The sequence below is a fragment of the Ursus maritimus genome, unplaced genomic scaffold (genome assembly GCF_017311325.1).
Source record: "Ursus maritimus isolate PB19 unplaced genomic scaffold, ASM1731132v1 scaffold_2, whole genome shotgun sequence".
NCBI classification, from domain to species: domain Eukaryota; kingdom Metazoa; phylum Chordata; class Mammalia; order Carnivora; family Ursidae; genus Ursus; species Ursus maritimus.
In genome coordinates, this window is record NW_024424452.1 from 83,952,861 (window position 1) to 83,975,649 (window position 22,789).

At 34.7% G+C, this 22,789-nt stretch overlaps 1 protein-coding gene across 1 annotated transcript in view; it reads right to left on the reverse strand.

Annotated features, from left to right (window-relative positions):
* Nucleotides 1-22,789, reverse strand: part of HMCN1 (hemicentin 1) — a 469,289-nt gene that overhangs the window by 192,474 nt on the left and 254,026 nt on the right. The window contains exons 23-31 of the mRNA XM_008696988.2: nucleotides 19,876-20,003; nucleotides 18,114-18,386; nucleotides 17,424-17,519; nucleotides 14,712-14,906; nucleotides 13,561-13,691; nucleotides 13,248-13,395; nucleotides 11,147-11,273; nucleotides 8,108-8,262; nucleotides 125-403 (exon numbers count right to left, since the gene is read on the reverse strand). Coding sequence (XP_008695210.2) covers nucleotides 125-403; nucleotides 8,108-8,262; nucleotides 11,147-11,273; nucleotides 13,248-13,395; nucleotides 13,561-13,691; nucleotides 14,712-14,906; nucleotides 17,424-17,519; nucleotides 18,114-18,386; nucleotides 19,876-20,003 — 1,532 coding nt within the window. The remainder of the gene's footprint in view (nucleotides 1-124; nucleotides 404-8,107; nucleotides 8,263-11,146; nucleotides 11,274-13,247; nucleotides 13,396-13,560; nucleotides 13,692-14,711; nucleotides 14,907-17,423; nucleotides 17,520-18,113; nucleotides 18,387-19,875; nucleotides 20,004-22,789) is intronic.

Below are 22,789 nucleotides of genomic sequence, written 5' to 3' on the forward strand. Positions count from 1 at the left end.
CCTATCCACCCATTTTGAAAATAATCAAACCCACCAGGGATTTATTAGTGAATGAATCAGACGTAGGCATATTAAAAAGCATAGACAGAAAGGTATGTGATTAAAGCACGTATTTTTTCCTTACCATAGACGTCCACGTGGAATGATTTTTCAGCAGTTCCAGCAACATTGGTTGCATGACACGTATATGTTGCTGAATCAGAAACCTGTGCTCGAGGGATATGAAGAAATTGTCCTTTATCAATATAAAGTGCTTGTGAGTTGGCTATGACTGGTTGGCCATCCTTATACCAAGTAATAGCAGGCATTGGCAGTCCCCGTGTTTCACATTCCAGTTTAATTATGCTGTTGATCAATGCTGATATTTCTGTGGTGACGTTCCCTCCTTTAATAGTAGGTGGAACTAGAAAGGATTTCAGAACAGAAACAAGTTTTCTAAGCTTTAGCGTCTGCATCAAATTCTTAAATGCTGTAGATGTTTAAATAATGCATTTAAAGTATTTAGGAATTAAAGACAATTAGGAAGTCTATGATTTATCTACTGATAATAAATTGCCTGTCTTTTCGATCTTTATCGCCCTCCTTTTGGGTTTCGGATTTCAGTAAAAGCAAAAAGTCACAGTTTCAGTTTCAGGGGTTCATTTGAGTCCAATAGATCATATTACAGTAACTAAGAAAGTTATGTTTAACAAACAAAGCAAAACAAAATAAAACCCCACTTAAAGTAGATAGAATACACTTGACATCAGGCCAAGGGAACTAAAAATGTCAGATGTGGTATGACCGCATGCCCTCTCCCCGCAAATACTAAAGGTCGAAGTGTCTTCAGAACCAGCTACTGGAAATAGCTGTGGAAGCTTGAACTTTTGCTTCTTAATGGTTTTTGTTTTGTTGTTGTTGGGCTTGGGTTGTTTGTTTGTTTGTTTGTTTGTTTGTTTGTTTTAGCTGCCAAGAGTTCATTCACTCAACTTTACTCATCTAATTGGCTACATGTGTATCTTCCATAATTCAGCAACCACATTCCTGGCCTCTCACACCACATGAGAACTCTGCTGTTGGAAAAACAACTCAAGTGGCTCGATTCCTGCTACATCTTTTGACTGTGGTCATTCCAGGATTGTGCTATAATTGCAACAAGTTAAAACAAATCAAATGGCATGTGCCTGAATTGGGAGTGCCTTAATATTAGTTTATTAAACTTTCATTTTAGAATAGGATATATTATAGAATATTTCTCTTAGGGCTGGACTAGGGTTATTTGTTTAAGGAGGAAGATCACAGAGGTAAAATAACCTTCTCATCAGATCCTATCAAAGGTACAAATTATCAGCATGACTTATCATAATGATGTTCACCTCGATACTCTGGTGGCAGTAGCTTTTGCTGGGTTTCTCCACTGTAAAGTTGCTCTCCTTTCCCCCTTTTCTGGGAAAGGAATCACTCTTTNCAGCCCATACATATGGGGTGGGGAGTTATGTTCTACTTCTTAAGAGAAGAATACCTACATAATTTATTTGGAATTATTCTCTATCATTTTGTTTCTCCTCCCCAATTTATTCACTTATTCAAAAATTTATTTATATCAGTATGAACTCATTGAAACTTATTTTATACTTTGGGTTATAATCTAATATTACATTATTTAATTTATTGTTCAAATTGTTCCAGTTTTGACCACTGGAAGCTATTTCTTTGGTTCCTATGTTACTTTGATATATTCACGCCACTTTACTATTTTGATACTTTCTTACTTTTTGACCCTACTACATGCTACAGGCTCATCTTGTATATTCCCTGTCCCAACCCTAGAATTCACCATTTCTCTAGGAAGCCCTGGCTCCTTTAGTGGAAAAGGATTTTAGAAAATAAGAGCTGGGTGCTAAATAGAGTACCTTAATATTTTCTAATACTCATTCTTAGAACTAGCTCACAGTGACAAACATTCATCTGCCGTTTTTGATGACACAAAATTTACGGAAAGATCTACTATACTGTGAAGTAAATATGGTGGAGGAATAACTTTCTTATAAAGTGGTTAGACATACAGCTCAGGGAAACCAACTATGGTTCACAGGCCAGGCACAGAGATGCTGAACTAAGAACAGTTTTTACATTTTTAAAACGTTGGAAAAAAATCAAAATAATACTAATAATATCTTGTGACATGTAAAAATTATATGAAATTCCAACATCAGTGTCCATAAAATTTTATTGGGATATAGTCACACTCATTTGTTTACATATTGTCTATGGTCACTTCCTCCCTCTAATAACTGAGTTAGGTAATTACAAAAAATAGCAAATACATATTCTCATTGCTTCTCACTGCTTCTCAGCTCACCATAAATTTAAGTGACACAGTTATATCTCAATAGTACTTCAAGTTGCCATGCATATTACCATACCATGATATTTTATTTTATTTTTATTATCAGTGCATACTTCTCACGTCAAAGCAAGAAAAGAAAAGAAGACTTTAAAACGTCACATTGTTAAAGCACAACACAGTGTGGATTATTTTGTTGTAAATCAAATGGCAAAGCATAGTGGCTTTTTTTTTGGCAATAATTTTATAGCTGTTCCGAAAGATTACAATATACACTAACACCACTAGACCAAGCACTCGTCACATTACTTCCAATTCAAAACAACAGTTGGAAAAATTAGAAAATGTAAAATGGACTGACTCATAACAGAATTTCTTCACAAAAAAAAAAAGTCAAAATGAGGCTACAATCAAAATAAGTTTCTCAGTGGTTCATATGTTCGCCAAGCAAGAAAAGCCATTTACCAACAGTAATTTAATTAAAATCAGGGATGATTACAGTCAGTAGTCACAGAAATGTGTCCAGAGAAATCTTAAATCTTTGTTTAAGATTATGAGCCTTTCCATGAGAATAATTGCTTGAAGAGTAGGGAACACTGGAAGCAACATTGATAGTTAATCTTTTTTTAAAGGCAACTTTTCTGAATAAGTATTCTCAGCCCCTGACAAATTAACAAATGTTACTGATACTGCTTTTTGTTTGAGGAATCAATGCCAAGTTTAAAGAAACTGAACAGCTAGTCTCTTAGAATAGTCTGCATGGAACGACTACAGACAAAAGTATTTTCAAAGAAGTTAAAAAAAAAAACGAATTCGGGGCGCCTGGGTGGCACAGCGGTTGAGTGTCTGCCTTCGGCTCAGGGCGTGATCCCGGCGTTGTGGGATCGAGCCCCATATCAGGCTCCTCCGCTATGAGCCTGCTTCTTCCTCTCCCACTCCCCCTGCTTGTGTTCCCTCTCTCGCTGGCTGTCTCTATCTCTGTCAAATAAATAAATAAAATCTTAAAAAAAAAAAAAACCCGAATTCATTACAACCTGAATCTGCCGGTGATGGTTATTAAGGAGGGCACATATTGCATGGTGCACTGGGTGTTATACGCAAATAATAAATCATGGAACATTACATCAAAAACTAAGGATATACTATATGGTGACTAACATAAGATAATAAAAAATTATTAATAAAAAAAGATACAGTGCAACTAATGGTGGTAAAAATATGTGTGGGGCAGGAAAAGGCTTAGACAAATTTACAAAGCTTATTAAAATGTAATGTTTTAAAAGTCTATATTCATTGCATTATTTATCAGAAAGCCCTTTGTGTAAAATATTCATCTGTTAATAATCAGAAGGGTCCATGGTATCTTTTATCTGCCCGTATGGACTTAAACATCATCAGATTCATGAATTTTTGTTACAAGTAGAAACTGAATATAAAGACCATAGAGCAGGTCAGTGCCTTAATGGTGGTAAAGTTATATTTTAATTTTTTGAGCTCAGGTCTGAAACTACTTTTTTCTGAATGAAAAGAATTGTCCTCAAATACTATTATTGAATATCACTGAATGATTTTGAAAATTAGTTTTGCTATAAACTTGATAATGTTTCTTAACAAATTCAACCTAAAGTTACGAGACCAAAAGAGCACTTAAATGCAAAACTTCTACTATAGTAGTCATTTTGTTTGAATCACAATTAATGTCAAGCTGCTTTATAAATTTCCCATGCTGTCAAACAAAATTGAGATCTCCATTCCCTACAGATTTGCTGTGGATATATTTTCTGAGATCAAATTTCAGTTTCAGCAATGTTTGTCAGACTTTGATACAAATACAAAGGAAATTTCTACATTCGAAATTCAGTTATATCTAAGAACAAGGACCTTCCATCCAACTTTCAATGGGAATTGTTTAATCTGTGGTATGGCAGGCTAAAATTCAATTATCAAGAGAATATAAGAGAATTCTATAAATGCCTTCTAAGCAATGAATATGGTCAATTAAAATAATATGTTCACAAACTGATATTGGTATTTGACAGTACATATCTGCATGAAAAAAACATTTTCCAAGATGAAATACATAAGATCTCATTACAGATAAGCATTAACAGATGAACATTTGCAATCAGTTTTGTTGAGAGGAATCACTTTGACCTTCAATTAATTAAAATTTTATCCCCCCAAAAGAATTCCATTCTTCTCATTAGTAAATATAAGCTTATATTATTAAAAAAATTATAATTTTTAAAATTACCAGAAAAAAGAATTTCATCAATACACAATAGGTAGAAATTTATTTCTACTTTGATATATAAATACCTACATAATATCCTTGATTTTGTCTCATGGTCTCCAAAATCCAAAATACTTACTATCTTGCCCTTTATAAAAAATGTTCGCCAAGTCCAAGATAATTAATACAAATTCAAGCCACCATTTTGAAATCTTAAGGAAGAGCATTTTATTCAGATTTAAAATTTTAATTTTGTTTTGAGGCTACTTATGTCATATGTTAATCTAAAAAAGCATATCAAACTTATGGTTCAAGTCGCCTACAACAGCTGGCAATTAGTTAAATGGTACATTAACGAAAGCAAGAACATAGGTTCAAATAAGTCCCTACTCTCCATGATTGTTTTACAAAGGCAAGTTATTTGCACTGTAAAAGAGCTATTTAAAAAATGTGCACTTATGAAATTGAGAAAAATTACTCAAAGAACATTTCTGATTGACATCAGAACAACATACCATCTACTGCTTAAATTTGCTAAACAAATAAATGTCACTTCCTATTTCCATTTAATTCATATACACTTTTCTGAGACCTTACTTCTGTTTGAGGGAGGTTGTTACAGAGAAAGGTTATGAACACCCTGCACATTAAAATGCACCGACCGCATATACTCAAAGACTTTTGTACACTTTGGGGAGGCTCTCAGACTTCCTAAACTCAAACATGAACCTCAGGTTAAAAATCTTTGCTTCAGAACTAATAGCTGTCAGTTGATACAATCTCCCATAGGATATTAAAAGCTTTTTTATTTCCGTCCTTCTTTCACATCTTTCCCCTCCCCTTCTCCCCCCTCCATCTCTTATTTTTTCACTCTTATTTTGTCTCCATTTCTTTCCTTATTCAAGCACAATTTGCATTTCTGCCTTTCAAGTGCATCCCCTGTTTTGTCCTCATGTTACTATGTAAATAAGGAAAACGAATCAACTGTGGTGTGAAACACATTCTCAATCTGAAATCTACAGAAATATTCCTCACAGCCCAAATATGGCATCTGTTTCATTCATTCTTAGGAATAAAAACATTTTCATAAGTGAAATAAAATAAGCTTAAGATTACCCACTTGGAAGTACAGACAAGCTTGCTAGAAAGGAAATGTATTATTTCCTGAATTATAATACTCAAAACTTCACAATGTTATAATGCCTTTCATCTCAGCCAATCCTAGAAAATTTAATCACTATAGATCCCTCTCTTCTGGGTGCCTCAGGGCATCATACAGAATGAACAAGAGGATCTGAAATAAAAGAACCCTGGTCCTATGGAAATAGGTGTCTTACTGAATCACAAAAATGCGTTTATCATGTACCCTGGCAACAATACAACAATGTAGAGAAGACTACTCAAGGCTTAGGGGAAAATTTGCACCTATTATTTAAATGTCTGTTCTGGTAGGAGGCCAATGGTAGCAATAATACTTTTGTTTAACTTGGATTCATGATCGCCAATCTTTCAGTAATGTTACTCTTTTTTGGAGGGCATGTCTTTTCATGACTAAATTCTTCCAAGGCTTCTATTTATAGATAGAAATGATTTAAAAGCATGCATTAAATAAAATCTCTTTGATTCCAGAGAGCTATTCAAACTTTATATAAAGACACTGACATTAAAGGAGGGAAATTTCAAATCCAGTGAACTTATATAGAAATCAAGCTAGTAAGACAATACAATCACCAAGTAAATAATGAAAAATGAATAACATTTACTAAACTCTTATTATAAGCCAGGTAACCCAGTAAGGTATCTAGCTTTTGATCCTCACAATAACACTATTAAGTAGGTGCTATTATTATTACCATTTTACAGATGAGGAAACTGAAGATCAGAGGGTTGGGCAATGTGTCCAAAGTCACAAAGCTAGTGAGTGACAGAAGCTGGATCTCAACTCGTCTACCTGTCTCAGAAGCACAAGTTCTTATTAATGACTAGACCAGTGTTGTCCAATAGAAATATAACGCTACACTACAACAAAAACCTATGATGTACTATATGCTGGCTAACTATACATAATAAAAAATAAATAAATAAAAATTAAAAAAATTGTTTAAAAACCCATAAAATTAAAAAAAAGAAATATAATGCTAACCATATATATAATACAAGTTTTTCTAGTAGACAAATTAAAAAAATCTGAAAATAAACAGAGGAGATTAGTTTTCATTACATATTTTATTTAGCCCAGTATATACAAAATATCATCATTTCAGGCATAATCAATGTAAAATTATTAATTAGATATCTGACATTATATTTCCATATTAAGTGTTTAATATCTGGTCTATATTTTATACTTACAGCTTGTGTCAATTTGGACTAGCCACATTTCCAGTGCTCAACAGGCTCCTGTGGCTGGGTGGTCTCCGTACTGGACAGTGTATCACTAGACCATTCATTCATTTAGCAAACATTTCTTGAGAGCTACTGTGTATCAAAGTAGGGAACCAGCAAAACAAGGCCCTGCTCTTGTGAGGTTTAGCTTCCTTGGAGACAAATAGCAAATAGGTAAATAAGCCCAAAATTAAGGAATAATTTATCAGACAGTGATATGTGTTATGAAGAAAATAAACTCGGACAATGTAATAGTGACTGGGTGACTGCTTGGATTGGGAAGATCCTGTAAAGAGGTGAGATTCCTGCAGTATCTAAAATTTCTTGAGTGTCATACACTATGGAGGAACAGAAATTAGTGCAGTAAGTAGAACCACAATAAGCATGACTGTTCCTTTCTATCAGGGAATTCTTTGTGCTTGCAAAGTAATGTTCATGTGCCGTCCTATAACTCTTAGTGTTAAAAAAACCAACCAAACAAATGAACAACTTACTTTGGAATTCACCTTTTAGTGAAATGAGGGCTAAGTCCCCTGGTGGGGACTTAGCTGGGAGAGAATAGCAGCACAAACAGAAAGCATTTAAAATATCACCATGTGGTCAGAATAAAAGCCAAGATGGTATGAAAAGAGAACAACTGAATGGTCTGCATGCCACTGCCTTCATTCAATTAATGCATCTCAACTCTTTTTAGAGGTTTTTTTTTTTTCCTTTGAACCCTTTTAAGGATATAGACATTTGGTTTATCAGATACTAATCAAATAGGAAATACCTGCCCTCTTGAGTGACATCAACTGAAAATCACTAGAACTCTCAAAGAAATCCTTACTTCATGACGAAATGCATTAAAACGGGATCCAATGTTCTAGTCTAAAACACAGAAGATAGGCTCTTTCTTCTAAAGTAAGTAGCATTCCAAATTATTCAGCATTGAATAAAAGAACAGATAATGTTAAACCCTTCTTTTCCTTTTTTTTTTAAGAGAGAAAGAGAGAGAGAGTGAGAGGCCACACACACATACAATCTCACGACCCTGAGATCATGACTTGAGCTAAAATCAAGAATTGGACGCTTAAGCAACTGAGCCACCCAGGTGCCCCCCTTCTTTTCAATTTATAATGAGAACTGATTATTAAAAAAAAGCATAAAAAAATCACACTTACTATAGACAGTCAGTTTTATGTCCTTGGCTTGTTTGCCAGCTGCATTGGACGCAGCACACTGGTAGCGCCCCTTGTCATTTCTTCGTGCATTCTTTAAATGCAAAACTTGTCCGCTGTCTAGAAGTTCAATGTTAGGATCCTCTAAAAATAAAGGCCTAGAAAAAATAAATTTTATTCTGTGAGTCCATCTTTATTTTCCTATGTTTCCTCTCTTATTGATCACAACAAAAATCATTAAGTCATATGAGATTAAAAATAGGAATCAAAGTTATTTTTTTCTGTATGAATCAAAAAAGAAATGCAGTGATGTGATTAGTACTCCTACTCAGAAAAATGGAATTATTAAAGCACTTTACTAATGCAAGTTAGATAATTTTTACTTTGAGATGGAAAGTTCCTTCATGTCAAACGTAATTGCTGAATATTAATAGAAATCTGGTGGTGTCATTATTTGTTTCAGACTTCCTCCTCCTTATTTTCCTCATTCTTTTTTTGTTTGCATAGCCAAAAATTCTACCATCATTTAGTAAAGTAAAACTAAGAGTCTAGGAGTGTGAGGCAAAGCAATATTATTTTTAAACTGCTATCATTATAAAACCTGGAAAAGTATTCACAATAGAATGAATAGTTACTACTTACTGAAGGCAATGATCGTGTCCAATAGAAATATAACGCTTTTCTAAAAAGTAGATATTGTAACAAATATGAATGCTTTCATATATAATCATAATACTGAAAGATATTTATGTCAAAAGCAGCTCCTCTCTGGTTGTCAAGAAAGTCTTTTTCTGCTACATGGAGTTACTTATTGACTACTGTAAAATGCTCACTTTACATAATTGGCAGCAGTTTTATTTAATGCTTGAAACTTCATGGTTATGAAAGTCTACAATATCCTAAGATTCATACCTTTAAAATCCACTGATCTTCTTTCAGGAAGACCCATAGCTAGTTTTTAAAAATTTGCAGTGACTTAGCCATGATAAATAATTAGATGCACTGCTCTATTAAAAGCCATGAGTCAGTCTACAAGATTAAATGGTAGCACATTTAATCATCTACAGTAGCACCCTTCACTATTTCTTAGTATGACACTTTGTAGGAAGTTCTCAAAAGCTAAGATAATAAAGTACCTTAGTTTAAGGCATCTTAACTGTTTAAAGGAAGCGAATATCGGATAATGTTACTCAAATTTAAGTAACTTTAAAACTTGTATTGATTGTTAATTATGCAAGTAACATAAAAATTTAAACAAACAAAAAAAGTAAGTATTATAACAAAAGGTCCTCTTGACCTATTACCCCTAATGTGAGTTTTCTCTCTAGACATCTCACCATTGTAAGTTTGGTTTGTATTCTTCCACATGTTTTTTTCTAAACATCTTCACCCTTAAATGTCTTCCCAAAAGAATCTAGTTTTTATACATAAATGGTATTGCTTTGTTGTACTTCTCTTTTCACCTGGCAATAGCTGTAGAGATATTTTTGGTACCTATAGCTTGATCTTACTCTTTTTAATTGCTGCACAGTATTTCACAATATGACAATGCTGGGAGTTTTCTACCCATCTCCTAATGTGGGGTATTAGGCAGTTTTCACTTTTCTGCCATCACAGTGCTATAAGAAATGTTACCTACTGTGATCCAAGCCCTCCTACGGATCTGCATGAATGCTTCTCTCTTTTAAATCCTGAAAGCATATTTGCTACATTACAGCATATGGACATTCAAATTTTAATAGATATCAACAAATTGCCTTACAGAGTACTAATTTACATTCTCTGCAGCATAGTATTACATCCTGATCTCCCCTACTCTAGCCATTTGACATTGTGTGAACCTTTATGTATTTATTTATATATTTATTTGCCAAATCTGACCTATGAGAAACAAAAATCATATTAGTTTTGTTTAGATTCTCCCAATTATTGAAAGTGAGCATCTTTTTCTTTTTCCTCCAACTTTTTATTTAAATTCCAGTGAGTTAACATACAGTGTAATATTTGTTTCATGTGTAGGATTCAGTGATTCATCACTTACCTACAACACCCAGTGCTCATCATAACAAGTGCCCTCCTTAATACCCATCACCCATTTAACCCATTCCCTGCCCACCTCCCCTCCAGCAACCCTGTGTGTTCTGTATAGTTAAGAGTCAGCTTTATAGTTTGCTTCTCTTTTTTCCCCTCTATGCTCATCTGTTTTGTTTCTAAAATTCCACATATGAGTGAAGTCATATAGTATTTGTCTTTCTCTGACTCACTTATTTCGCTTAGCATAATACTCTCTAGGGCATCTTTTAATACATTTATTGCTTAACTGTAAATTTTTAAATTGCCTGTTTATATCCTCCATTCATTTTTCTATGTTGTCTTCTTTATTGATTTATTAAAAAGTTTGCATACTTTATTATACATAGTTGCATACTTTATTCTATACAATGCAAATCTCTACTCTTTGCTACTTAAGTCTTCGATGGCTGCTCTCAGAAACCATAACAATACTCAAACTGTGACCATGATGTGAAAAATAAGCTCTCACGAACAATATGAATCAGCCATACCAGCGTGGCCAAACCTCAGTAGCCCTTGAACATGAAGTCTGGGAAATACCTATTGCTCTTCTGTGATTATTCCTTTCTCTACATTTATAGAACTAGCTTAAGTATTCATCTTGTCATAAAAATTTTCTTTTTTCATAATTCAAACAGTTCCATGGAAAGGCAAAATTATCTCTGCATTTGAATCTTGCATTTTTCATTTTTTATACTTAGCCTTTGGGCAGAATATTTAGTGTACAATAAAGTGAGTTCCTCTATGTTTCTAAAATAAATTCCCAGCATTTATAAAGTCTTATAATTCATAAGAATGAAAGGTATTACAAGGCTTGAGACCAGTTTTTGAACAATATTGTTTTTCCTTCATGTTCATTTAATAATATCTATGTGTTTAAAATAATTGAAAGGGGGAAAATCCACATGCATTTACACATCTATTTCCTTTCAATTAGACCCTTGCAACAAATAGAGAAATGGTACTCACTTGCCATCCTTGAACCAGTGAATAACAGGGAAGGGGGTGCCTTTGACTTGGCATTCAAGGGTGATGTCATGGTTGAGGACAACAGAGACTTCATTTGGGGAGCTGGTACCTATTATGGTGGGTGGGACTTGAACAAAAACATTTTATCATGAAACTCTATGACTTCACAAAAAGAGTGGGGGGGGGAAGAGCAGGTTATTATTGACTTCTACAGTATTTCAATAAGATTTTAATATTACAAATAAAATATCACACAATAATACCTTTTCATATTGCATCTGTGGACCCACCAAATGCTAAATTTAAATATAGGAACACCTTCATGAAAGATTCGCTAGCAGGACAATTACCTGCAAAACTAACTCATTTTGAGGAGTGCAAAAGGAGTTGGGAATGTAAGTGAGCAGTGAAGCTCATATAAGACAATTTATTACTGTTACACATTTTAGATAACAAATGACATCAATATTAACTTTATAATGTTCAAATTCTACATATTACAACATAGTGCTGTTTGAAGTATATTACCCTTATTTCTTTTAAAGGACCTCTATGCTATGACTGGATAGGAGACATGAAAAAAATGACTAAGCTAGTTTTTATTCTCAGAATTATCAAAATACTGAAGAGTTCTTGTACGTTTCTCTGACTTTGAAATCCTCTCCATTCATATCACTTTAAGATGTTTGATCGTCATCTTCAGAGCAATGATCAACCACCAAAGCAGTTCCTTCAGTAGAAGAAGTGTGTGATCAGATTTGTGTTTTAAGACCACATTGGCTGGGGGATGAAGAACATTTGAGTGGCAAAGAGTGGATGAAGGGGAGCAGTTCAGAGGCTACTACATTAATTCGGCTTATAAATGACGATACTTTCACAGTTAAAAATGAAAGGAAGTAGATAGTTTAACATTGGATTGGGAAGTAGACTTGACAGGATGTAGATACATTTAGGGAGTTGGGGAGGGGTAGGCGGAAAGAATGAGTGCTAGGTTCTAGCAGAAGCAAGTGGGTGGGTGGATGGACATGTTTGGCACTGTGATGGGGATCACTGAAGATGACCAGAACAGATGTTCACTGAGATCTTTCTGTCTGATATGCCACTAAGACATTCAAGTCAAGACACTGTGGAGATGATGAGGTATATATTCTTAGAGCTCAGAGAAGAAGTCTGAGCTGGAAATAAAACTTTGGGAGTCATCAGCACACAGAATTCAAAGTAAATGAATGCCAAGAGAAAAAATGCCAATGGGACTAATGATAGGAAAAGATTACTTAGTTTGTTTTTTATAGCCTGTACTTAAATATAATAAGAATAATTTTGGTAGAAAACATGCAAAGTATTTCAAGCTCTGAGAAGACTAACGAGAGGGATTATTTTTATGCTGAAGCAGCTTAAAAATGGTTATTTGAATGCAGCATCATTCCCAGACTTTATTTCCACCCCAGACTTAGAAACATATGCCCATTTGGATGAACAAATTAATGAAAAGGGAGGAAGTCATTTTATCACAAAATAAACTTTAATTACAAATATAATTTCATAAACTAAAATGATAAAACTTTAAATTTATGAGTACCATTAAAATTATCCAAATGTATTATATCCCAATTCTTCTACCCGCACTCAGAATTTTCCCCTTTTAATTAGGATCAGGGCAGAGGTGATTTAGTTGTAAGAGTGAATTAGAATGCAGGGAAAGGGGCATTTGCTACTTTTCTCCAGTTCAAGTTACAACCTAGCAGCTTCAGGTTTCGAGAGCATTAATGAGTTTTACTCTGCATCATCCTGTATAGTTACTTCCCAGAAAATTTCCTGCCCACCTAATAGGAGAAATTGACAAGAGTAGTAATTTATTATTTTATGTATAAGATAGTACTAAATATTCACAGCCATCTCTATGAAAAATAATAAATAACTTAAAATAGTCTATACCATATGATTCTGGTTAAGCAATATTAAAGACAAAAATAATGAAAGAGTGAAACAAATGACATTTCTCATCAATTTTTTTATTTCTTTGTCTTTCATAACTGTCAGCTCCATCCTATGATAAGAAATACATCTGAAAATTGTAGGTTTTTAAGACTGTTTCCCTTACCTAACACATTGATGTTAAAATCCTTCTGAGAAGTGCCTGCAATATTAACTGCTTTGCAGGAATATCTTCCTGCATCCTCTGGAGTGACTTTGAAGAGCTTTAATATCTTCCCATTGTTCACAATCTGAATAGTGCTGCTTTCAGTCACCTTCAAAGGCCAAAATGGTCAGTGTTATTTCCAATCCTAATACAAATGCATAATTAGGAATTGACGTAGGAGTTTTGTATCACTATTAATAAGAAAGTCATAGTTGAATGATTTATTTTAGAGGCAGAGGCAAGGAATTATGCATATTCTGATGTCTTCACTTACCTGGACATCATCTTTGTACCACATAAGGATGGGAGAAGGAGTACCTTCGACTTCACAAAAGAGATTTGTCAGCTGATTGACGAACACAGATACATTTGTTATTTGTTCCTTATCCTTAATTACTGGAGGAACTGCAAAAAGAGAGGAGTCATGGCTAGATAATTTTGTAATAAATATTACTTATGAAGTTTCTTTACACAGGCCTTTAGAAAGCAAATTCTAAGATATCTGATAGCTAGAAAGGCTGGCCTTAACATAAAATGAAAATCTTGACCAATATATTTATAAATAACTCTTATTAAAGTTGTACTTTAATTATCACTTCAGAGTTTTGAAGTGAGGATAAAACTTAGGATAAATTTAAGGGAGAAACTAGTTATTCCACATACCACTCAAAACGTAAACTGCTAGGGTCTTAATTAAGTCATGTGAGGGACTCACTACTTTGCTGAAGGAAGTGCATATTGCCCAGTGTCTATGGAAGCCAATATCCATGAAATTTTAAAATAAACATAACCTGTGACTGATGCAAAATGGCAAATACACAAATATTTCATTAAAGTGTTACTTATAATAACATATAATTGATAACACCTAAATGTTCATCATTAATAGATGAAGGTTAAGGAAATCATGGCATAGCCATACAGTGGGATGCTATAGGTATAAACAAGAGTTAGGAATAATGAATAATCCCCAAGATAGATTTTTAGTAAAACAGACAAGGTGTAGAGTAATGGATACAATGTTCTTCTATATATGAAACTTTTTGTACATAAAAAGAGGATAAAATATATATTCATATTTCCTTGCTACATAAAAAATATCTCTGGGAAAATATGTGCACACACACACAAACTTGATAAACTTCTTTGCTGTTAGGGAGGATAAGTATATAGCTTAGCTTAGGTCACGAGACTTCTGACTATTCCACCATTGAATTTTAAATAAACTCACAATAAAAAATTACATGAAATTTTAAATCAAACAACTGAGTAATCAATGCAATCAAATTAACAATTTCCTGTTTGATAATATTCTATTCACATTAATATTAAATAATACTACATTGAAAGACTAACTTACATATTTAAGAATTAGAAAATGTCACATATTCAATGATATGATTTTGGTATTTTATCTATGTTTACCATGGACTTTGAGGTTATATTTTTTTTCTGTGGTTCCAGCTTCATTGACTGCCACACAAATGTACTCTCCATTGTCAGAGGGTGTAACAGAAGCAATAACCAACAATGTGCCATCTTCCAAGATGGAAATACCAGGCTCTCTGCCTGTCAGCTCCCTACCATTCCGTATCCATTTGACGGTTGGTTTGGGGGTACCTAAACAAGAAATCAGAGCTTTGTGATATTTTATAATAAAATTAGGAATCATTATTAAATATAAAATACATTGAGGAAAAACAAAAATTTTGTTATGACTATAATTTGTACCCTAAGGTATTATGCTATTTTCAAGATATTTCTCCTGGCATGAAATTTCAAAGAGATTATGGTATTTAATGCCTCTAATTCCTGATCAGTCTTAAGAGACCTATGGTCTCTAGTGTAGAGTTTGAGCAAGTTGTCTTTATCAAGACTTTCAGAAGACAGTAAGCAAACCAAAGCATTTTCTTGTGTGAGTTCATGGTAATTAGTGGGAAAAAAATTATATTAATCAAATGAAGACAGTTTGGGGGTAAAAATAAATGAAAGAACAAAAAGCAAGAGATTACCACAGGAATACAATATAAAGATTGCCCAACCAAGTAGAGTCATAAGTGCAGAAGCGATAATTATATTTATATTTATAAATATATACATTTATATACTTATAATTCACACTTAAACAGGCCTGATATAGTAGAGATGAGTAACTTCAACTACTGACATCTGGTGGTTTCGTGCTGTTAAACATAGGACGATAGGAGCAATTCTTGACTTTTTATACTGAAAAGAAAATTGGGAAAGCAGAGAGGACGACTGATTTCCTAGATTTATTTATGAGTAATTGAAAGTGATGTGCTGATGAGTAGAAGTGATAAAACCATCTAGAAGTATGTAAAAGCACATATTGGAAATAGGCAAACATTAATTCTGTATTAAGAATATATTTATTTAGCAAATGATGTGTCAGGCACTAGTCTATATTTCACTTAATACCTATAAAAATAAAAAGAAAGGATATTAATGTGATTGCATGATATTGTTAATAATCTTACATTAAAGGATAATAAAAATATTGAAGTATTGGCATATAATAGAAGACAAGTATAAAAGAATGGCAGGATACATAAAATGTGTCACTAAGGCTAAACTCGAGTAAAGGACTTATGAAAGTGACTGTGAAAGTTGTATTTATGAGAAAAAAATAAAACAAAAAGATTGGCCTATTTAACTGTGCTAATAGTAAAAAGCTGTCTGATGAGGAAAAGAAAGTGAACTGATGGACTACAGTTGTCTATGTTGTCAAAGAAAAAAGGGGTATAATCATTTCCTCATTTCCTCACATCCCACTCATTCCTTTATGCATTTCAATCCGACTTCTCAATGAATACTCAGAGTGAATAAATGAAAAATTACATGAACGAGCAAAAGAAGTTATATTATCTTTAACTTATTAACGGTAGAACCATCATGTACAAGATGAAATTTGTTGCACAAGGCAATGAAAATGTATGGAGCTACTATAAATGAACCTAAGAATTACATCCCAGGTGAAAACGGGGAACCCAAAAGACGTGGTTTTTCAAAGTGGAAAAGGCAAATCAAAACAGCTGGGAAAAGGGAAGTCCAAGCCAGCATTGGAGTCTGGGATCCAATAGAGATCTGGTAGGATCCAGAGGCAGTGCGCACTCACTGTAAATAGCTGAACTTAAACCCTTCTAAGGGTCTCTTCTCCAGGCTTTGCCTCCTCCCTCACTGCTATGGGAATAGTTACTGATAATTATTTTGATATATGAAAAGCTTGTTAAAGTTCTCTTGTGACACTGGTAGAAAATAATCACTGGTGAGGGCTGCTGTGGAGAGATGCAAGATCTTGCTACAGAAACAGGAACAGCCATGAGGCCCTTCATCTGCTGTTGCCTCCAGGAACAATCCCTAAGAGGCCTTTGTGGGAGCACTGGTGGTACCAGCTGCAGGGAGTTGACAGAAAGAATACTGTCTGGACTTTGCCAGAACTGCTGTAAACGCATTTGAGTCATTGTGGATGAAAGCAAACATGAAAGAGAGGACATTCTAATCCACCTACTGGCATCCATAGTAAGGGGTGAGTGATAATGCCTCTTTCACATCCCTCTGAGGAGAGAGAATAACAGTTCCCTGCCAGGAAACATTGTGGGGTAGAAAGCCCAGAAATTCAGGGAGGTAAAAGGGGTATGGATAAGCCTCAGAGTGCCAAGTTAGAACCTGGCTTCAGAGTTACCAGTAGAGGGAAAACCTAAGAAAAGAGGTTTTTAGAAGAGCAGTATCCAGAACAAACAGGGGGTTAGTGCTAATTCATACTTCTAAGTGAGATAAATGCAGAAAATTCTGAATAGCTCTAGCTGTCACATTTCAAAGAGTAATCCTATCAAAACTGAATGAACTAAGAAGCAACAGTAAGGAGCATGAACTACACGGGAAACATAGTAGATAAGTCAAGCTCGGAAGAACAGAATGTTTTTCCATTGAAGTAAATAAAATACCTGTGAGGGAAAAACAGGTATTCAAAGAGCTGTTATTTAAAAGAGGGATTAATGCCCAAATGTTATAACAAAGACTAATGTGGATCTCTTCGTAAAGATGTTTTGGGTTTAATAGAGAATTCTGAAATAATATAACATTATGCTAATGCCCATATGTCCAAGGATTACACACCTTTTGCAGGACATGGAAATGCAATGCGTTCATTGGCCACTCTTTCTTGGAATGGAGTGTTATATGGAGGTTCTAGGTCTTCCAGTGTAGGTGGTTCTATCAGAAAAATAAATGCATTATCACTGACTTTCCTTAAGTAATATCAAACCTTCCTGAAGCATCACCAACCAGCTACACTGGTGAACTGCTCTCTTTCCTGATTCTCCTCCTAAATATGACACATATTTCTAGCTGTCAGACATTTCTACCTCAGGTTATGCAGTACATTTATCAAACTGCTAAAATACATGGTCAAATATTTTGCTAGAAAAGACAAGTTACAGGGTGCCTGGGTGGCCCCGTCAGTTAAGCAACTGGGCTCAGGTCATGATCTCAGGGTCATGAGACTCGGCCTCCCGTTGGGCTCTGTGCTCAGTGCAGAGTCTGTTTAGGATTCTCTCTCTTCCTCTCCTCTCTCTCTCTCTCTCTCTCATAAATAAATAAATAAATAAATAAATAAATAAATAAATAAATAAAATCTTTAAAGTACACAATGGCAGGGAGCATCACCATATTTTAATTTTCTACATAGTACTTCTCACGATCTGTATGTCTTACTTGCTTTCTGTCTACTCACAGTAGAACAGCTTATGCCCTCAGGTCATATAATATACCCACACCATACATATATTTTCCTGTGCCAAAAATCACCTTGGACATGTAGTGTTATTTCCGTTTCATCACTGCCTGCTATGTTAGTAGCAACACAAGTGTATATGCCGGCATCAGAGAGCATGGCTTGCTCGATGCTTAACATCCCATCTGAATTGCTAACGTGCTGCACTCCGTCAACCAGCATGGCACTTCCGCCCTTCAACCACGTGATCACAGGGAGAGGCGTCCCTTGAGCGTTGCACAGAATGTCCGCTCTTTGACCAACTTGGACTTTCATAAGTTTAGGGCCACGCTGTATCCTTGGAGGAACTAGAAACAACTGAGTATTAATAATCCAATTAAAAAAATTCCTTTGTCTTCTCACTTTTAATGAGAACTCCTTACCAAGAGGCAGCATGAGAAAGTGGAACAATCTCAGGATTTGGACCCAGGCTCAGGCCACTTACTAGCTGTGTGATCAAGGGCAAGTCAGTAAATTTCCTGAGGCCTGCTTCCTTGATAATCCAGTCAAAAATAACCTCTTCAATACCAGTACACTGCAAGGATTATAGGCAGTAATAAATATAAAACCCCTCAGGCCAAACTTGAGGAAAAGGCAGGTGTTTAAAAATGTTAGGTTTCCTTTAATTTATAAATAATTTAAACTTTAAAGCCCTCTTAAAAGGCAATGATTTCTATAATATAAGGGAGTAAAAGAAAAAGCATTTCTCTTCAGGTACTCCTAGCTTTCGTTCCCTTTGTGGAAGGTTTAGCCAGAGAGTAAGAAAAGTTTCTCATAAAAACCTTTGCTAATTTCAGCGAAGAACATCAAAATCAAGCCTCTATTCCTTGTGTTTAATCTACCTTCCTTTAGAAACTTAAATGAGATAATTTATCAAAACATTGCCAAGTATTATTGGTTTTCACATACACATATTATACACTAGAGAATCAAGTTGACGCATAAGGATATTGTTAGAATTTCTGTACCCTAAAAAGCCCCATTTCTCTGTCCTTTTTAAAAAACTTAATATTTAACCAATACATTCTAAAGGTTATGACAACCTTATAATTTTGAGAGGACTGTTATGATTTTATGAAAGAGGAAACTAAAGGTAAGGGAGGTTAGGTAATATGCCCAAGATACCCTAGAGCTAGTGAATGAAGGATCTCTCATTGGATCTCAAATCCCATGGTTAACAGGACCATGGGATCTGAAAGTGAAATCAGGTCAGTACTATCTGAGAAAATCTTTTCCTGATATTTGAATATCTGGCACCTAAATAATGCCTGATACATATGTACTCACTAAGCATGTGTTGAATAAATAAATATTTGGAAAGACTATGGTAAAATTGAGGGAATAAAACAGATTAACTAGAAAGTTTTTAAAAAATTAAAGAGCTTCAGGAAGCAGAATGTTTTCAGGTGCTGAATTCTCTGACTATTGAAAATGACCATGTATATACTAGTAAATTCTTCTTTGAGAACTCACATTTCACTTCTACAAAAAGCCAGCAGTCTAAACACATTTTTTTTTACAGTGTATCAATAGTTGTCATAAGTGGCTGTAGACATTTAATAAAACGGAGAGCCAAAATTTTAATACTGTTCATTTGAGGGAGAAGGGGAAAAGTTGTCTATCGATGTAAATAAACTTTCCAGAGCAAATGAAAGAAAATCACAAGTCTCCAATTTTAGAAAATTTTTCTCTAATTACTCTATATACCATTTGGAGATTAACTATCAAAGAAACTGGTATGACAGATTTTCCTGGGGCCAGTACACAGATATCATATGCCTTCATTTCAAAACTCACCATGGACATTTAATTTAACAGACTGAGTCACGTTTCCAGCTATATTTGTGGCAACGCAAAGATACATCCCACTATCTGAAACACGGGTCTCAACAATCTTCATTGAACCGGAAGGGAGGAATGTGTGTCTGAAAGAAAGAAACCACATAGTAGACCATAGAACATGAGAATTTAAATATCCCCAATGCAGCTGCACTTCAGTGTGAAATTACTACTCTGCAAGCAGTTTTTGAAACCATTTTCTCATCTATATTATTTTTATATACCTTTAAAGTCAGGAATTTTCATAATTACATTGCGTATTCCATACAATGTTCTTACAAATACAAAATCAGTTTTCTTTTACCTTTAGCTCTAACTTAATGGTCTGAAATTATCAAAAAAATTGAACCTCTCTCTGCTTTATGAAGTTGTGACGACACAAAGCAAATATATATTTTAGTAAGCTTTGAACGTATTCTGAATACTGTATTGTTTTTTCTGCAATGCTTTGTTAAAAAATTTGTGTGTTAAGGGGCGCCTGGGTGGCACAGCGGTTAAGCGTCTGCCTTCGGCTCAGGGCGTGATCCCAGTGTTATGGGATCGAGCCCCACATCAGGCTCCTCCGCTACGAGCCTGCTTCTTCCTCTCCCACTCCCCCTGCTTGTGTTCCCTCTCTTGCTGCTGTCTCTATCTCTGTCGAATAAATTAATAAAATCTTTAAAAAAAGAATTTGTGTGTTAAAATGAAGGCAAAAGAAGGTACATGCATAATTGTCAAAAATTTATTGAATATATTCTTCCTACAGAGCAATAAGGTAGTTGAGTGAGCCAGATCTACATATAAAAATGTTACTACGTTAATTGTATTGAATAGCTTTAAGGGGGAGAGGGCCAGATAGACCTGCTTAATATCAAGATTTCTTATAAACCTAGGAAAAAGAAAGTTGTTCCACTGGCCCTGAGACAGAAAATGAATAAATAGTTAAGGACAGAATTCCCCCCAAAAGAAATAAGCATATAGGAGAATCCAACATGTGATACGCAATAACAGAGGTGATATTAAAAAGAGCAAGGAAAACGCTGATTATTCAAAAATGATGTTGGGCAATAGGTTCTCCACATGGGAAAAATAAATAAATAAAAATATAGCACTAATACTAAACACAACATAAAAATTCAGATAGACTAAGGTCCATAATGTGAAAAACAAACTTAAAATGTTAGAATAAAACACTGGTGGCCATGTTAACATCCTTCATAAAGTACAAGGCTTAAAAACAATAGACTAATACACTGAGCTACATAAAAAATGTAAAGTTCTATATACTCAGACATCACACATTACAAGCCTTCCAGTGGTCTGAGAAAAGATATTTTCAACACATACAACACATACAACAAAGGATTGTTATTTCATTTACATGTGGAACATAAGGAATAGCACAGAGGACATCAGGAGAAGGAAGGGAAAAATGAAGGGGGTGAAGTCAGACGAACCATGAGAGACTCTGGACTCCAGGAAACAAACTGAAGGTTTCAGAGGGGCGGGGAGGGGGGATGGGTTAGCCTGGTGATGGATATTAAGGAGGGCACTTGTTGCATGGAGCACTGGGTGTTATATGCAAATAATGAATCATGGAACACTACATCAAAAACTAATGATGTACTGCATGGTGACTAACATAACATTAAAAAAAAAAAATACAGACCCAATTTCTATATTCAACAAGAAAAAGACAAACAAGTCACCAGAAATCTGTGCAGCGGGTTTAAAAAGTCAAGTCACAGATGACACAAATGCCAACAAAATAAAAGCATTCTGGGCTCCCTGGAAGTCAGTCACATGAAAACTCAGATAGTTGCAAGATACCATTTCACACCCATCTGAACAATAAAAATGTTTAAGTCCATCAACACATGCATTGATGATAACAGGGAAGCAGGTACACCTATATTCTAATGGGGAAAGGTAAATCAGTAGTGTCTCTTTGGACAGCAATTTCACATCGTCTACAAAAGCTGAAGGTAGGAATTCATCCTGACCAGAAACTGTACCTCTCAGTACCGGTCCTAAAGAAATTCATGCATGTGTATACAGAGAGACATACATAAAGATATTCACTAAAAGCCTTGTTTGTAAAACCAAAACACCAAAACCAAACCAAAGAGAAACAAACAAAACCCTGAATGTCCATACACTGGGAAATGTATACACAAAATGTGCAATATGTATATGGTAGTTAAAAATGAATAAATCTATGTGTATAAAAATGAACAAATGCTACTTAATAAAGCAAGCGGAAGAATAACAATATATAATATGTTACATGGCAAATTGAAAACAGACACACAAAACGAAATTAAAAACATGGAAAACAAGATCCTATACACTTTACGAACGCATGCATAGCAGGCACGGGACGTCTGTGGCAGTATTTGCCCCCAGGAAGGGAGAAAAGGGATTGGTGAGGAAAACAATGAAACTTCAACTCTATCTGTAATATGATATTTCTTTCATTCAAAAATATCCAAAGCAAATATTTTTCAAAGAAATAGTAAGCTTCTGTAAGGTAGTTCTTGTCTTTTTTACCCTCACCAGGGGTAGGGACGCTACAGTAGCATGAATAGATAGCTTCATAACTATACATCAATAAGTTTAACAGACATAGCCAGAGGCTGTAATTCTTATTCCACCAGTAACTTTTGGCATGATAATGAGTTAAAAGAGTAATGGCTACTATTCCTTGAGAACTAGAGACAGGGGATGTGGAATAGACATTACCTTATATAATCCTTTCAGGTGAGTATTAATTCCATTTTATAAATAAGAAATCTAAGGTTCAGAGGGCCACTGAAAAAATTGCCAAAAGTTTCAGGCAAACTTTAAGTGGTGGAGGTAAATTTAAACTTGTACCGGAACGGCAACAAAGGTG